General features: G+C 38.0%; 1 protein-coding gene across 8 annotated transcripts in view; it reads left to right on the top strand.

Annotated features, from left to right (window-relative positions):
- CLEC16A (C-type lectin domain containing 16A) overlaps positions 1–14145 on the top strand; it is a 177988-nt gene extending 163843 nt beyond the window's left edge. For 2 of the 8 annotated variants that reach the window (XM_050966410.1, XM_050966407.1), the window contains exons 22-24: positions 1111–1260; positions 8282–8401; positions 12859–14145. In XM_050966410.1, the coding sequence (XP_050822367.1) occupies positions 1111–1260; positions 8282–8401; positions 12859–13220 (632 nt within the window). In that variant the 3' untranslated portion in view covers positions 13221–14145. Of the gene's footprint in view, positions 1–1110; positions 1261–8277; positions 8402–12858 lie in introns of all 8 variants that reach the window. The other 6 variants (XM_050966408.1, XM_050966414.1, XM_050966415.1 and 3 more) reach the window with 6 other exon arrangements.
- Positions 14146–14742: the final 597 nt, after the last annotated feature.

The following is a 14742-nucleotide window of genomic DNA, read 5'->3' as shown; positions in this document are numbered from 1 at the left end:
TTGAATTCCTTGAGAACACTTGAGTAAATACTGTCTAGTCCTGGTGATTTATTACTGTTTTTTTTTTTTTTTAAAAAAAAGGTTGCTGTTAGTTTCTCTTTTGCTAGTTGCTCTTCAAATACTTCTGTCCTGCCTAATTATATAGCAATAGCCCACCTTAATTGATTGGTCTCATTAGAGTTGGTATGACAACACCCATTTTTCGTGTGTGTGTAATCTTCCTACTGTATTTTCCACTGCATGCATCCAATGAAGTGGAGTTTTAGCCCACGAAAGCTTATGCTCGAATTTGTTAGTCTCTAGGGTGCCAAAAGTACTCGTTCTTTTTCATAATAGAATCTGTACACTACATTTCTTGAATAGGGGTTAAAATATTGTTAATTGAGATAATCAGATATTATTTGTACTCTGCTGTATTCTGACTTGGGAAAGTCTCTCAAACAGCTGGAAGAACATCTAATGTCAGCATTTTGGTTTGACTGATAATATTCCCCAAGGGTGGTGATATTCCACTGAAGTGCTATACAGGTTTTCAGCCTCACAAAAGAGACAGCTGTCTCCAATATAACGTTAGTAAAGCTCTCTTTTTGGCAGGTCATCTTTGAATTTATTGAAGCCAGTATTTACTACTACTTAGCTTTTGCGCAATGTGCCTAAGGGGCAGATGGTCAGGATTCATCATCTGGAATTTGGACTGTTGGTTGGATCATTAGCTTCCTCGACTTGGGCTGGGTTGGGTTCTGACAGGGAGTGCAACGTGAAGGCTGATCTGTGCCCCCGAGTATTTACTGAAAATTGACAATAGCTTTCAAGCATGCATTGGATCACTGTCCATTTTGTTTCACAAATTGATTTTCTGCCTCTTTTCTGCATCCGTCTTCCATCGTCCATCTGCAAGTTTAAGTAACACTTTTCAGTTAGATGTTGCTTTGCTTCTCAGCCCTTTCAGCTGCAAGTGACCTTTAGGTAGCTGCTTTCAGTCAGTTAATTGAATCAACACTAATGTGAGGCACTGTTGTGCCTCTCACCCTTTCCCAGTCTGCCGTTACCATACTGTCCAGCTTGAATTATTTCCGTTATTACATTTCATTGTCTTGTCTTGTCTTGTAGGTTTTGCAGTAGCCCAGTGTATAAACCAGCCCAATCCATCACCGCTTTCATCGCCGTCTCCTTCTTCCAGTGGCAGTGGGAGTACTGGACACTGTGATTCAGTTACTGCCAGCTCCACTTCCACTCCTTCTGCAGCAAACAGTCCGTCAGGTAAATCACAGTTTTCAGCTTTGGCACACTAGTTTGGCACACATCCAGCATGCACACTAGTTTATTTTATAAATACTTATTGGGTTAAATTGTAAGTCATGTTTCAGACCTTTTTTTTACTATGCTGGATGTTTTTGCAAAACAGATTGTGAAGATCTTTTCAGCTTTCTGGACTACTTTAGTCTGTGGATACTTTACTATTGTCAGTGTTGATTTGAATGTTGGTTGAAAGATGCACCTTTACCTACTTTCTCTTTGTCTGCTAGCAGGTTGTCTGCTCTAGTTTGTTTTACCTGGAATTATAATATGGCAGATTTATAGCTCGTCATCTCAGCTGGAGCCCCTGTGAATAAGTGTGAGATTTTGCACTCAGTGTAACTTTACGCAGCTGAATGGTTTTGTTCACACGCCACTTCTTGTGGTTGTGCCTTTGATTTTTTAAAATAAAATGACTCACTTTTTTATATTTAAAACTGACAGTTATATTTATATTTGTATCTATAGGGCAAACATGATCTATTTCAACACATGTTGTCTCTAGGTTGTTGCATGGTAAAAGTTGGGCCATGATTAACGTGGAGTTTTGGTTAAACAGACATTTGAGGAGACTCAAGTACATGCATTCCACGTATGCTGACTGACAACAGTAACGTGCTTTCAAAGATTTTACACAGCAAACCACAGTAGTGCCATTATGCAAAAGTGCTTAATGTGAATATTTTACAATGAGATTCCTTTTTGCAGTCCAAGTTAGGACTTCCTTTTCCATTCTTCCTTTATTTTTAAAGTATTTGTAGAACATCCCATACTGACATTTGTTCTGAACATTCATTATATCAATCCATTCATTGACATACATGAGTCAGAGAGATGCTGAGACACAGAGTTGGGGGCAAGGAAGGAAAGTCATTCTGCAGCAGATTCTCCTTGAAATGCTTCCATTGTGCACCTGTTCCACTCAAACCAGTTTTGGTTTTGAAAATTGAGGTGATGACTATTTTAAAAAATAATCAAGTGGACAGCCATTCCCAGGCTTGAAATGTGGATAATCACCTGCAATTCTGACTACCATTCTGAGTGGCCATTTCATTTTCTGATCTTAACTCAGAGGCATTCTGTTGTTATCATCCTTTGGGGAGCCTGAGAGAGATCTATTTAAATTTATTGCAGGGGGCAATGTTCTAAAAATGAGATTTTTTTTTGATGGTTATGATAAGCATTCCATGATCCACACTTATGAAATTATAAACCAATTAGTAAACACTAAAAGATGTGGTAACATCAACCTTATATCAACATTTCAGAAGCAGAATGAGTTAAGTTGTGTGAAGTACTATGTACTCCGGTACCAATAAAGTGGCATTAAAAATCATCAGAAAGTTATAATTTGTAAAAGATAATATATTGTGTGTTTACATAGCTGCTCAGTCATGAAGTACAGACCCTGCATACTTGCCCTTAAGCCACATCTTAAATATTGCTTAATTTTTCAGTGTCTGATTGTCCTTAATTACCACATGGTCAGAAAGTGAAGGTCCATTCAACTATCACTCTATAAAGAAATGGACAGCAAAAAAAAACCTAGTTTTGAAATGACTAGTTCTGACTAAAATCACTTCTCAGGCTTCAAAGAGTATTTATAAAATACTGTCAAGTGTTTTTATCAAAATCCAAGAGGCTCTCTCTGTCTGCCACAAATAAAATCTCTGGGGGATTGCATAATTCTCATACGTTTAACTGATTGGACTCTATTCTGTCAAGGAGGGAAGTGAGTTGGATCCCTTCTGAAAATGCCTGCTGCCAGCCATTATCCAAGACGCTGTAAACTCCATTATCTCTGATGATCATGACCTTTGTAGTCACTTGGGGAGTAATGTTGTCTCTAAGGTCGCCAGAATCCAAAGCACTTGGGGTTTTATAGGTCAGAATCAAAACATAAACTTTACTAAGAAACAACCTGGCAATCAGTACAGATCACATAGCACAGATGGTTATTCTCCCTGCTAGAAGTACCACTTAAGTGGTCTGCAGCATCCTACATCATTTTAAGATTGTCACCCTATGTAGAGCACCCTACAGTCATCCTAACTGGTGGTTAAGGCATACACTTTGAAAAGTGTATAATCTTCTTGTCAGAGATGAAAATACTCTGTTATTAATCACAAAAAATCATTGCCTATATAATCCTTTTCCCCACCTCTATCTACAACATGTAGAGATACATTGCATCACCATTTTGATAGAAAACAAAATACAAAATTCAAAAGTACTAAACTAAAACTCATCTTTTAGTAACTTGCTCAGAGTTTTGAAATGACCTTGTAGACATTCTATCAAAAGAGAGAGAACTATGTGGGGATTGAGAGAATAAAGAGACGGCAGGATTTTCAAAAACTCCAGTCTGAAAGGGCCTCGTATGCAAGATTTATATAGCTAGAAAACATACGCTGAGGAGAATGCAACCCAAAAACTCTATTTAATGTCTATATGCTGTACTTGAATCCTTAGTGTGACCATGAGCTGGCATAAGTAAATGTGCAATCTGACTCTTGTCAATGGTGGCTGAGAAAAGAACCGTACATTAATTTTTGTTACACATATTACAGTAGTGCCCGAGGCCCCATTGTGCTGTATGCTGTACAGACGAAAAGAGAAGACCCAAAGAGCCTGAATTTAGGTCTTCTACCACTGTCAGAAGGAATCCTTCTGCAGCAAGACAAAACATTCTTCATTCATATAGTACTTCCTTATTTTATACTATTAAAAATGATTTCTGGTTACACGTGGCCACCCCAAACTCAAGTATCTGAATTCCTGCCTTGAGTTGTATTATTTATTCCAGGCAGATGTCTTTTATTTGTGACTAGCTGTGTCATCCATGAACAAATCAGTTAATCCAAAACAGATATTTCCCTGGTAATAATATAGAAAGATGATAGTGTATAGCCAATGGCATAGTTCACAATTTTCCAAAATCTATTTATTCAGTGTGCTGTTTCCAGTAAACTTTTATTTATTTTAATCCTGTAATTTAAAGTGCTCAGTCAGGTGGGGCTTTTCATTGTTGACTACAGATATCAGATTAAGGTTTTGAAGTGTTTGTTTTTCAGCGTCAAGATGGGTGAGGCAATATCTTTTAGTGGACCAACTTCTGTTGGTAAGAGAGACAGACTTTCAAGCCGCACAGCACTCTTCTTCAGGCTGAAAAACTTGCCTCTCTAACCAACAGAAGTTGATACAATAAAAGATATTACCTCACCTACCTCATGTCTCTAAGATCCTGGGACTGATATGGTTACAACTACATTGTTTTTCAGTTTCTGCACTTTGAAATTCTGCTAAATCACTTAGACTGAGTGAGCTACCCACATTAAACATAACCCATGTTCTGGTTAGTTCACAGGTGCAGCCTTAAAATTCTACTGTTCTGCAGGAAGAAATCCTTAATTTAAAAAAAAAAAAAAAAAAAAAAAGAAAAAAGAAAAGAAAAACAAGATCTCATTGAGTTTCATTGAATAACCCTGCAAGACAGGGGGGAGATTCTAAAGTTCCAGGATTCTGGGTGCAAAGTATTTTAACTCTTAATCTTCCCCTGAATAGCTTTCTGGAATCATTTTCAATGCCCTCACTTCTGGAACTGCTGCCTCTGAAATTTGTACTCTTAAAAGCAATGTGTTGATTTACCCAGAATTATAGAAATAATAGCGCCCTTCCAGGAATTTGCCCTTCTAGGAGCAGCACTTCCAGGGGAGAGGTCACTGCAGCTGTTTTTTCTCAGACCTGCTTCACATAAGGGTAGGTTTGCAGGATACCTGCCATCTGTCTATACTGCATCTGGCTCATCTCTGTTGCACACAGTGATCTTATTTAAGTTTCATTCCATTCCTATTTGTAAAGGCTGCTATCAAATTTTTAATATAAGGAGTTAGAAAAAATATGCTGATACACATATAATTGTTTTTGCTGTTTTAAAAACTCAGGTTGAAAGGCTATTGATTTTTTCCATCTTCCATAAAGAGTCAAATTTTTTTGGAATTTTGTGCACTATTGATGCTGACTCTTTTGATAGTTAATCTACATTTCAAATGGATTATACTTAGGAAATTTTTATCCTATTGAATAGCTGTTAAAGGCATTTTCCAACAGGCTACTTGCGTAATGTGCCCAAATTACTGAAAGTTGCATAATAAACTAGAAATCCCACACCTGCCCAATTCCAGCACTTATCCAGAATTGCAATATATGAAGTGAAACTTTCAGTTCAGCTTCCAAACTGTACTCATTGCCAGAGGCAGAGATTTTAAAAAACATAGCATCTGATTGGCATACTCTAGAAAAGCAAACAGTGGATGCAATAGACTTCTGACATTATAGAAACTTTTAATATACAGTGAAAGTTACTTTCTATCACTTCTGCTTACATCAACAGAACCATGGTATTTTCCTTCAGGAGGGATGTAACTAAATGTTTTGTATATTGCAAACCTACTACATATATTTTAGTCACTGGGAGACAACAGTGGTTATTTATCTACTTTTCTGTGAATAAATTAAGCTTTTTCCAGCTCTTAATGCTACTAGACACACTGATAGCTAATGTTATATTCCAGGACATAGACCTTTAAACTTACAGCAACCTCTAAGTCCTTGTGTAGAAAATTATGGGGTTAAATCAGGGGTGAGCAAACTTTTCGGCCCCAGGGCCACATCTGAGTATGGAAATTATATGGTGGGCCATGAATTCTCATGAAATTGGGGGTTGGGGTGCAGGAGAAGGGTGAGGGCTCTGGCTGGAGTTGCAGGTTCTAGGGTGGGGCTGGAGATGAGAGGTTTGGGGTGTATGAAGATGCTCTGGGCTGGGACCGAGAGGTTGCGTGGGCAGGAGAGGGATCAGGGCTGGGGCAGGGGGGTGGAACATGGGAAGGGGTCAGGAGTGCAGTATCTGAGTGGTGCTTACCTCAAGCAGCTCCCGGAAGCAGCGGCACGTTCCTTCTCCAGCTTCTACATGGAGGTGTGGTCAGGCGACTCTGCGCACTGCCCTGTCCGCAGGTGCTGCCCCTGCAGCTCCCATTGGCCACAGTTCCTGGCCAGTGGGAGCTGCAGGAATGGCTCTTGGGGCGGGGCAGCGTGCAGAGCCCCCTGGCTGTCCCTGCGCATAGAAGCTGGAGGGGGGGACATGCTGCTGCTTCCAGAAGCTGCAGCATACACAGAGCAGGGCAAGCCCGTGACCCCGCTCCCTGGCGTGAGCTCGATTAAAACATCTGGAGGGTCAGATGCAGTTTGCCCACCCCAGGTTAAATGGAAGTCTTGCAATAGCTCTGATTGTTCCTTAGAAGTCAAAAAGCAGAAGTTGTTATGTACTGGAAGAAAGGAAAGTCCCTAGAGGGAAAGAGCAAACAATACAGTCAAAACAAGTCAGATTCATTGCTAGCAGGTGTTATACTTGTGATCTTCCTTGAAGAGGGGGGAGGGATAGCTCAGTGGTTTGAGCATTGGCCTGCTAAACCTAGGGTTGTGAGTTCAGTCTTTGAGGGGGCGACTTAGGGATCTGGGGCAAAAATCAGTGCTTGGTCCTGCTAGTGAAAGCAGGAGGCTGGACTCAGTGACCTTTCAAGGCCCCTTCCGGTTTTAGGAGATACATATATCGCCAATTATTATTATTTACTATTAATTATTTATTATTGTGCCCATGTGAACAGTTGTTGTGTATAAGATGAAAACATTCTCCTGGTAGTCATATCTTCATCACTGTGCTTTTTGAGCTTACAGTGTAGCCCCTTTGCTGTCAGTAACTGAAAAATGTATTATTAAATATGCTTATGTGTGTATAGTAAATGGGCTAGGGAAGCTTTATGCTTCTATAGAATTCATATGCTAGCCAACAATATACAATCATTGTTACACCATATTTTACTGAGTATTTTTAGAACTGTCAAGTCATAAAATGCAGCTGGTTTGATCTTGCTTTAAGAAAATATTTAAGGGATGATACGAGGATATATAAGCCAGCACTAAGTAATGAATGTTTGGGGTTTCAGGAGGTTTTTCCCCTTCTTGTATGCCATTTACAGCATACTGCGCTCCTAGTTGGGGCACAAGTTGCTTTGGAAGTGAACAGATTAAAATGGAAAGGATATTCCTTTGTTGCTGAGTTATAGTAATTTGCATTCTGATTTGTAGAGAATATACATTCCAAAATTCTGAGAACTGGGATCCTGTAGAAAAATGCATGCCATCTTGCTGACATCTCCTCTATCCCTTCCATTTGTGATTCAGTAACCTAACTGTGGTGTTGTTTCAATTCTGTTATGCTAGTAGTCCTCTCTGTTAACTAGGTACAAAAATACTTTTAACTAAAGTTTCTTTTCTAGAACCCTACCTATGTGCTAAGCAGTCTTTCTCTTTTCTTAACTGCTGGTTGTCACTTGATATCTCTTTAGAATACTGCCGTTGGCTTTGTTAAAATCCAAGTGCAATATTTCAGTTTCATGTCTTTGAGTAGAAATATTTGATTGTCCAAAATAGTATCCTTTTGGCAAAATAGCACATGCTATCATATAATTTATTGCCACTGTGGGATTGGAATATTACTATTACACCAACATTTCTAAAAGATTGGTTCTATTTAATATTTTTAGTGTGTCTGGCCAGATTACAGCGTAAAAGTCTACCAATCCTGCCTCAGTGTAACTTCAGTGGGAGTTCAGCTGGTGTCAGAATTGCAGGATCTGGCCCTAAATGCCATAAGTAAATCTCCAAATACGTAGGTAACAAAATAACATGATTTTAATTAATTTGTAAGGAACATTAAATACACACACAGCTGTCAGAAGCGTTTTCCTATCTTACAAGGCTCTTGATGTGACTTATGATACCACACAGAATACCAGCAGTTATGAAAAGGTCCGTCACTTATCCTTGTTGACACTCTAATATTTATCCTTTGTGTCCACTCCAGTTTCCCTTCTGTTTCATTGTGAAAGCCTTTGTATGATATATCACTGTGTTTTCCTCTAGTAAGGTCTGGCAGGAAAGGACGACGGCGGGTGTTTAGTCTGTCGGAGGCTGACAGTCACGGTGGACACTGGGTTTAGGTCTTCAAGCAGCAGCTGCAACCGCAACTCGTGCAAAAGCAATGCAGGCAGGTTCCTCCATCAGATTTCAAAAGGCCACAACGTTTAATAGAGCATAGCCATTATCTATTTCCATACTAACAGAATGACTATCTACTATTATATGCATGAAATATAGAACTTAAAAATAGCATCCACCTGTATTTGGTTATTCTAGTTAAGAGCATCATATGTAGATATAACAATTGACTTCTAAAAGGTTTTAACTGGTGGTTTCTCCTGTTTTTAATTATTCTTGGTTATCGTGCTAAAAGAATTAAAACTCCTCTCCTTGCCTGGAAAAGGTATGTCAAGTCCCAGCTTTCAAGCAGCCATGTCTTCTTTGAACAGGAGCAGCTATGGCTCCAGTGGAGTTCAGTAAGCACGGGGTTCTAAATTGGCATGAATGCAAACAGCTAGCCAGTCCAGCTGCAGGACTGTAACTCAGGTGCAAGAGAGAAACTTTCAGCTAAAGACTGTCCAGGATTTGACCAGTCATATTTTCTATTCCTACAGAAATTCTCAGAATCTAGTCAGATGTTGTTATGGAATTATTTTTTCTGGCTTTGCTTCAACCAGGCAATTTCTCACTGATATGAAAGAGTGGGAAAATTAGCCTCAAGACATTACTGAATAATTGTGTTTACTTGGATCAGACTAGTCTCTTTTTGTATTCTTTATAGTAGTGGCATGAAAATAGAAAAATATTGCTGGTTTTGTTGGATGATATATAAACAACTTCCCTTATTTTTTGTAGATTTTATTAATACTCTTCTCACTTAGTTTCCTAGTTGTTTTAGTTATTTCTTTTTATCCTTTTGTAGTGTTGCTGCATGATTTAATTAAGAGACTTTTCTTTAGACCACGTCTGACTTTTTTCACTTGGTCTGCTCCTTTTTCCCCACTTAACTCTTTCATTTTTGTAGAGTTAATCTAGGTGTTATCCTGCAACTGCTGAGCAAATCCTGGGGTGCTGGGCACCTTCATTTATCACTGAAGCTGGTGGGAGTTAAGAGCAATCAACACCTTGTGGGAATCTAGTCCTTATTTTGCAAAAACTAATCAGAAATTACTTAACTGCAAAAGAAAAAAGTTTACTCAATATTTTTCCAATGTTAATTTCCCACATCAGCCTGGCACACTCTCATTTCTACGAGTTACTGCACACCCCAGGAGCTAGAGAACTAATTAAGATAAAAAGAAACCCCCTTCACCGTTTTTGTGCAAAAGTCAAATTGAACTGTCACATTTGGTGAAACTCTGACTAATATCCTGGAGGTGAAGTGCCAGAATAACATGGGAGAATTCTATTCTTTCAAGATACCAACTGCTTTGTTACTCTCTCTCTTGCCTCTCAGTGCCTCATTGATTTGATTGAGGCTTGAGATCCAGGAGTGAGATCCTGTGAGATATCTCCAAAGAAGCAGAATATTCGCTCGTTAGGGCATTTTCCGCTGGGCCTGGGGCAGGAATTCCCACAGGTCTTGTGAGAGTACGTATTCTTGCCAAATGTCCTGCCCATGTCATAGACTCTAGAGTTTTGGATCAGCTATAAATAGGCATTCAAACCTTCAGATGCTTCTCTGAACTGAACTCAAACTCCAAACATTTTGTAATTGGTGATAATATATTATCTCACTGATGGAATGATACTGAAGGACAGTAGCTCAGTTAATACCTCTGAAGGCTACCCATAGAAATCCTTTTGCATCAAGGTGATACTTTGGTATCCAGCATAAACACCTTGTATAGTACACGTTTTCAATATCAGTTGGTCCCCTTGTTCTGTTCCCTTGGATCCTTATTAACTCTGTTGCCTGATAATGTAAGATCACGTAATTATTTTTTTCTAGCCTTTAAAATATTTTATAGCTCGTAAGGACGAGTGTTTTGAATTAGACATAGATCTTACCTTTTAAACTGATGTAAGTTACCGACATCCATTAGAGAAATCAAAAATGTTTGTCATGCTAGTACTAGTTATCTCTATGCCGCTGTTCATTGTCTGCCCTCACTAGAGGCTATTTTTTCACTAATCCATAGTTACCACTGTCAGGCGTCCTGCTTGGATACAGCAAATTTGTCACTGCTACTCTTAAATATAGCAATGCAATAAAGGAAATGAAGTTCAGGGAGCTACTAATGGGTTATGGAAAGTAGATGATGCAAGAAAAATTACAGCCATTAATAATAAATATAACTTAGAGAAAAAATACAGTACAGAAGATCTCTATTTCTGTATTTTCTATTTATAAATACTACAGCTGAAATATTTCAAGGGCAAGTTGAATTTGTTTTGCTGATGTTTATGGTGCCATTTTCTAATCATTCCTCTGAGGTTGTTTTACAGTGTGTTGAATAGAAAATTGCATTTGTTGGCCCTGGATATGTTCCACAGATAAATATTTTTTCAACCATTTTTTTTCCTTATATATAAAAAGTGGGAGACATTTTAGCATTTGTTTAGGTATTATATAAGATTGGAACAGCACAGTGCAGTAAAAAATTAAAAAAAAAAAAGCTTTGTCCTCTGTTTACTTGTCCGCCATAGGATTAAAAAAAAGCATTTAGAATTATACCAAAATTATTTCTATGTACGGGAAAATGGCTGTAATTAAAGCAGTGAGGCATAGAACTAAAATGTAACAGATTTTTGAAGAGCTGCAGTAAAGCTGCAGATTTGTGTCCGTTGATACACTACATTTACCAAATTTACTAATGTGTCAAAATAATAAATTTTAGTGAGTGTTTTCACAATATTCAAAAGCCCAGATTATGTGTAAAAAATAAATTTTAAATTTGTTTAGTCATGGATCTTTTTGTTAACTATCATAATAAATACTGCAGACCTTTAAACAACTACACTACTACAAAAAAGACTTACTGGTTGGACTTTATTAAATGTTAGTAATTGCCTTGGAATTCAGAGAAATAAAAATTCATGTTGAACATTTTCTTAGCAATTCTTTGTCCTTCATGCAAGTCTAACATCGTTTCCTCTAACATCATTTACCACGTTTTCCCCAAAGCTTTTTTACGGCTAATTAGAAAAATCTGCAGAGTTATTTTGCCTCAGCACTCTTTCAAAAGGCAGCTAGTGGTGACCCTTGGGGGAAAAAGGTGGGAGCCAAGATTTTGCTACAATTTATGTGTCTTGTTTTTCTTTTTAAAAACAAAAACAAAAAAAACCCACAACAACAAAAAAAATGAAGAAGCTGTAGCCCGCAGACTGTCAGCAAAAGTGAAATGAAGTGGTTTCTGAAGTGAAAATACACATTTGTTTGGAGTCTTTTTAGCAGAAAGATGAGAATTCTGCAATGGAAGGAATAAAAACCATGTCTCTCACCCACACCCAAACCACTCATTTTTTCTGTCTTGGGTGACCATTCTTATCTTTTCATTTCATTCTAAGCTCTGCTGTTTTTTTTTCCTTGTGTTTTACCTTAAGTTTATATTTTCTGTTCTTACAGGATTAACCTGAATTCATATTGAAACTGAAATGTCTTTAAAGGTCATTCTGCTGTTAAAAAAAAAAAAACCAAAAAAAAAAAACAGTCCTCCACTTTCTCTCCACTCACTAGAATGCCTTGTAGAATTTTCTGCAGACTGCAGAATTTTCTTGTGCACTTACACATGCTCTCTCTGAAATGAAGAACCATGTAAATAGTCTGTCTGGTAGCTGGTTACCTGAGTTACTCCATTTGTGTTAGTTACTATAATCTGAAATAATACATATTGGCCTGACCTGGAAGATTTTCTAATATAGAACAAAACTTACAAAACAATTGGGGTTTTTTCCATTGAAGCCAAATTAGCAATTTTTCTGTCACTTATTTAGGATTTTTAAGGAAGAGGTGTAAAGGAATGTTAATTTATTAAAATGCTTCTCATTATGTGTAATTATTCCTAGCCACCTTCATTTTGTTTGCTCAAGCAAACAAAAGTGCAAGAAGCATAAACAGTCCTGTCTATCTGCATTAACCGAATGGTTCTGTAGAATTATTCTCCTTCCCAATCTCCCATGGTTGAATTGTCATGTTTGATTGTTTCACAGGTTCATTAGAACCAGGTTTCTTCATGGGAAATGAATTCTACAGTTTTCTGTTTTCAAAGAACTTTCTGATGTGAGGTTATGTTGGTTGCTCTAATCTATGCTAAATTCTAGGAAAGCTTTTTTCACTACTCTCCTGCACTTCATCCCACCAGAAATAATAGTAATGTCACATTTCAAAGGAATTACTTACACATAGAGTATTTAAGAGCTGTCCTTAATTCAAAAAGCTTACAGCTGGCATTTCATATCTCTACTAAATATTTGCTGCATTTCATTATTTACATGACCACAGGGTACATGTTTAAACATGTTGCTTCACAGATCTTTGGTTTCCTCCTGAGTTTTTTAAGTAAAGAGCTTTATACTGTTGGTGTTTTGTCAGGTGTATTGAGCACAACTCAAATGCTAACTACGGCCTAATGTTTTCTTTAGTAGATGACTCTTCAGCTCCTGAACAACCTCCCATGATCTTTTCCAGTCAGATGATGTTGGTGGATGAAACCTCTTCAGCTGCCTCAAAATCTGGCAAGAACCCTGTAAAGAACCCTGAAGTGGAAACAGCTAACCTATGCCCTAGCCTGATTCCTGCACAACAGCCTACGATATCTCTAATCTCCGATGACAATGCAGATGCACTGAGCGTAGAGTCACTCACACTGGTCCCACCGATTGATCCACACAGCATTCATACTTTCAGCTGCATTCCTCAGTCTTCCTTGCCGTCTGAAGTTTGCGGAGTGACAGAGGGAGAGGGTTCTGATCAAAGTCAACAAGCAGACTATGATGAACAGTGAAGAAAATGCAACTAACTGCTCTGTATTTTCTTTTAAGTGAGGTGATGGGGGCATTAATAAAGCCACAAAGGCCAGTTGGCTCACGGGAAAGAGGCCAATTACTCAGTAACTCAATGTATGGGCACTCTTTAAAATCAACATTATACATTCAGCATTTTTGAAGGAAATCTCTATTGTAATATGGGAAAATGAAGAAGCTTTGTTGGGCTGCCGGGGCTTCATAATGTTTTACTTTTCCAAATACAGAGAGACAGCATTTGCCAGGAAAAGGAAATATTTTAGGATATTATAGTACAGAGATGCTGTTTCCATTTGAAACAGTTTTTTTTTCCTCTTCTGTTGGTCTCATTCAGCTTTTAGAGGTATGGCATAAAGACTGACTTGGCCACTTTCAGTATTGTATTTGTAGGATTGTAAGCTTTAATATTGTATCCTCTGTGTAATATTTATTTCAGTGTTTGGCTCAAGGCAACATAAATATCAAGGAAAGAATTTTTTTATTAAAATGAAACAAATCCCTGATATAACAATCAAAGGCTTATTCAGGTTAATATAAGATGAGTTTTTGAGAGGCATGTTATATAGTTTTTTGCATAACCAATACAGAGGAATGTGAAGTAATTTAAAATCCTGATCTACTTTTTCTTAAGTGATTGTTTTAGTCTGTCAGTTCACTTCTGACAGAGGTAAATTGCGCCATCTGAGGGATGGCAAAATCCCTTCTGCAGAAGGACACTCTCTCTTCTTTAGAAACAGCCACAAGAGCTTGTGCTACATACAAGTTTTCATCTCCAATGTATCCAGGAAGGCACCTTACCCAGCTGATGGTATCTCACTTTAGAAGGATGAAACTCAAAAGGGAATTTTTCTATCTGGAACCAGCTAACCCTGACGTTAACCAGATTAAACTTCTCAGTGAATGTCAATCTGATCTGAAGCCTATCTGATCTGTAGGTCCTGGTACAGAGAAGATAGAAATTAAAGAGAGAGCATAAAACTTGGCAGCAGTTTGGCATGTTCTTTGCTGAATTAATTCATACCTTAACATGAATAGAATTTAACCTCTCTCAAGTAAATCTGAACTGCATTCATTTGAAGTGGTGATAAAACTAGCAGGGAATATTTATTGCTGCATAGATGATGATGATGAAAAGCATTTCCTGGTTCTCAGAAATTAACAAACACTTGCTTTTGCTTCTGTTTCGATTTTAGTTAGCAACGGAGCCTATTATGTGATTCTGTCCCTGTTGAAATCAGTGAGAATTTGCCATTGCATTCAGTAGTAGCAAAACTAGACTCCAGTCTTGTGTAGGATTAATTTGAAAAGCGCGTACCTATCTTCCATTCACCCTGCCATGGTTACACGATTGTTTGGCCCTCAATAAGGGAATACTTGAGCAGGATGTTTTAAAGGTTGTCTTTGTATATTTGACGCACCTCTGACTTTTGGTCTAACTTTGTTTGCCACTTGCTTTTCCAGGCTTGGTCCTTTGTGAAGTAACTTACCCTTAGCAAAATACAC

The sequence above is a fragment of the Gopherus flavomarginatus genome, chromosome 9, assembly GCF_025201925.1.
Source record: "Gopherus flavomarginatus isolate rGopFla2 chromosome 9, rGopFla2.mat.asm, whole genome shotgun sequence".
NCBI classification, from domain to species: domain Eukaryota; kingdom Metazoa; phylum Chordata; order Testudines; family Testudinidae; genus Gopherus; species Gopherus flavomarginatus.
Note: the sequence above shows the minus strand (reverse complement) of the source record. Positions and strands in the feature narration are given on the sequence as shown.